At 40.9% G+C, this 3,114-nt stretch overlaps 1 protein-coding gene across 2 annotated transcripts in view; it reads left to right on the forward strand.

Annotated features, from left to right (window-relative positions):
- atg7 (ATG7 autophagy related 7 homolog (S. cerevisiae)) overlaps window positions 1-3,114 on the forward strand; it is a 53,818-nt gene that overhangs the window by 19,893 nt on the left and 30,811 nt on the right. For both annotated transcript variants that reach the window (XM_031849111.1, XM_031849102.1), the window contains exon 16: window positions 2,605-2,685. In XM_031849111.1, coding sequence (XP_031704971.1) covers window positions 2,605-2,685 — 81 coding nt within the window. The remainder of the gene's footprint in view (window positions 1-2,604; window positions 2,686-3,114) is intronic.

Raw genomic sequence — 3,114 nt, forward strand, 5'->3', positions numbered from 1 at the left:
TGTGTGTGTGTGTGTGTGTGTGTGTGTGTGTGTGTGTGTGTGTGTGTGTTTCTGTAGAGAGAGAGAGGGTGATGGTGAGGGAATAAGGCAATGATGACCAAAGAGAGACAACTGCGGGGTATACGATATGCACACGGGTGTAAATGATTGCACGGTTGTGTGTGTGCGTCCAGTTTTGTATATATTATGCCTGGGATGCCTGTCCCTCCAGCTGTCTACTGCCAATACAACACCCTGCAGATGTAGTTTGAAGCTGCAGAGTCTTTTTTCCGTGGTGCCACACTGACAGCTTATGGTGCTTTACAGAAACTACATGATGTCGTTTTTAATTTACAAGTGTCTGAATGACAACGCGCCAATACAGGACATTTTGGAGTGCTGTAAACCTTTTACTCATATAGCCCAAAATCACAAAGGGCATTAAAAACACCCTCTATCTTTAGACCCTTCATTTGGAAAAAGAAAATCTTCCCCCAAAACCCCCTTAGTGAGCAAACATAATGGCACCAGGACAGACGGACATCTGTCATTTACAGAAACGACCAAAATAGCAAAATTACATTTTTATAAATTGTCGACAGACACTAGCTGGAAACACATTTTATTTGTTCACTATACTGGACTCCTTAACTCAATATAAAGGAGGACATAATGTGATATGTAAAATTGTCAGAGCAGTTTGAATGTGTTTTGTTTGTGTCATAAGTGTAACTGTATTAACCTGGGTGTAAATATCTTGAACAGAACTTTATTTTCCGTAATTTATTTAATTGTAAGCTGACAATAAAGATTTATGCTATCATATATACGGTGCTATAAAGGCTATGCAGTTTTATGTAGAGCTGCTAGTCAGTTCAAGTCCATCTTACTTGCCCACACTCACCCATTGGTCTGACTCACCCATGCACTCTCCCCTCCATTTGTTAATTCATCCACTGGACATGTCTGTCTCCCCAGGTGTCCTCTCACCATTCATGTTATATTTATAGAGCCTGTTGCTGCAGGTAATATTTCAATCCATCCCTGCCTTTTTATTGGACATCCTTGAATGTGCCGTTCGAGTTGAAATAGTTGGCACATAGATGGAAAGATATAAAAGACAAGAAGAAATGAGCAAAATGAAATGAGCCTCCGGCTGAAGCTGTTTGACTAAATTGAAACATCTTGCAAGAGGCACGATACCACATTGTATTATATTATCAGTCACAGATGGAGAGATGTAAATCTGAACCCGATTGCCTGACTTTACCACACAGCCTTGGCTAATGCACATTTGGCCTCGAAAGGGGCATCTGAAATGGGGGAGGGCATGAAGAAGTCATAGAGTTTGCATCCAAATATCCCGTCCAAGAACCCGTAAAGAATCAAACTATTTGTCAGTTTCACTAATAATAATAAGTATAGCCAGAAAGTCACTTGAGGCTGTGGTCTACGTGCGTCACCAGAAAACGTATTTGGTGAAGCTTTTATTAAGAAATCAGGAGGATGTGGGTATAAGAGAGGACGCGTAAGCGATGGAAAGAATATATTGATGTGGTGATTTCAACATTTGTCACAAAAGAGTTTTGTGTGTGTGTGTGTGTGTGTGTGTGTGTGTGTGTGTGTGTGTGTGTGTATGTGTATGTGTGTGTGTGTGTGTGTGTGGAGGGTTCTTTAGACTGTAATCAAGGTAATTAGCCATAATTACTGTAGTTATAAATAGAATGGAATTAAAGCTTTCAGACGTGAGAGATGTGGTGAAAAGGTGTTCCACACGGCTGGAATAATCTCAACCCATGGCAGGACTCTGCCTTTCCCCTATTGTGTAGCACCCTCGTAAGACACTGTTCTAATCATGACTCGATGCTTACAAATGCAAACAGCTGCTGTTATTCAATCAATAACAACATAAAGTTCAATATGGCATCCGAGCATTCTTCACATCCTGCCACATCGTGAGTGCAATTAATAGTAAATATATGAATTGTCATGAACACAGTTATGCTCATCTGACAGAGATCATAAAATGAGGTGCTATTACAAAACAATGGACAGATGATGCAGCTGTGCCACACATCGTATTTAATTGACTTCTCTTTCAAATGGTGGATTTCTCTCTTCTCGTGTCTCTTACTCGCCTCCCCCGCTTGCATCTCTCATAAGGCGGGATTAAGATGCGAGGAAAGGAGGCGAGGACAGCAATCAAGGACACATGTTGGCATATTGAAAGGCACTCAGTGTTTCACTGAGAAAGGCTGTAGTCTTTCTGGCACCAGAGGGCGCTCTTGGCATGATTTTAAAATGTAGAAACCATAAAAAGTCAAACTGCCTCCAAAATCTTCAAGCCCCAGCTTTAATGTTTTACTATTTCTCTACTGTAGTAGAGACTTACTAAGAACATAGTCATCAAAGGTACTTTATTCTCACATACTGAATACTTTCTGTCCAAAAGGCACATTTAACATTCAGTAAACTCATACACTGCTCTTTTTTCTCTTGAGTTATCGTGTGTTTTCATGTGCTTTTCATGTGCTTTTCATGGAGTGTGTCTCTTTGGACTCCTGTTGTGCTATTTTGCTCCTCTGTTTCATGTCAGTTTTTGACGTGTTGATCTCTCATCCACAGATCCGAGGCTTTCTTTCAAGGTTCGACAATGTCCTGCCTGCAAGCATGGCCTTCGACAAATGCACTGCCTGCTCACCCATTGTAAGTAGCATGGATTGTAACTGACTAGTGTCTTCAAAACCAGTTTACTAACAAGACAGTGTTTAGACAATATATAAGAAAGATTGCCGCGTAGTTGCAGATAAGCAGGCTCTGATTTACTTATCAGATCAGATTATTTTACTATGTAACAACATTGTTTTAAAGCAGAAATTGCAGACTTAGCAGAGATAGGGGGATTCCCATCCCTCGCATTTCTAAGTCATTAGAGCTGTTTTGAAATGTTACCCCTTGAGGAATACTGAACACACACACAAACACACACACACACACACAGGGAAAAGCTGGTAAAACCATATGGTAACAATCAGGCAGCAGTTGCACATTGACTGTCGTATGAGTGGAATTAGCTCCCACCACTGCAGTGTGTGTGTGTGTGTGTGTGTGTGTGTGTGTGTGTGTGTGTGTGTG

This window comes from Anarrhichthys ocellatus, unplaced genomic scaffold (assembly GCF_004355925.1).
Source record: "Anarrhichthys ocellatus isolate YVR2014 unplaced genomic scaffold, GSC_Weel_1.0 scaffold1, whole genome shotgun sequence".
Taxonomy (NCBI): Eukaryota; Metazoa; Chordata; class Actinopteri; order Perciformes; family Anarhichadidae; genus Anarrhichthys; species Anarrhichthys ocellatus.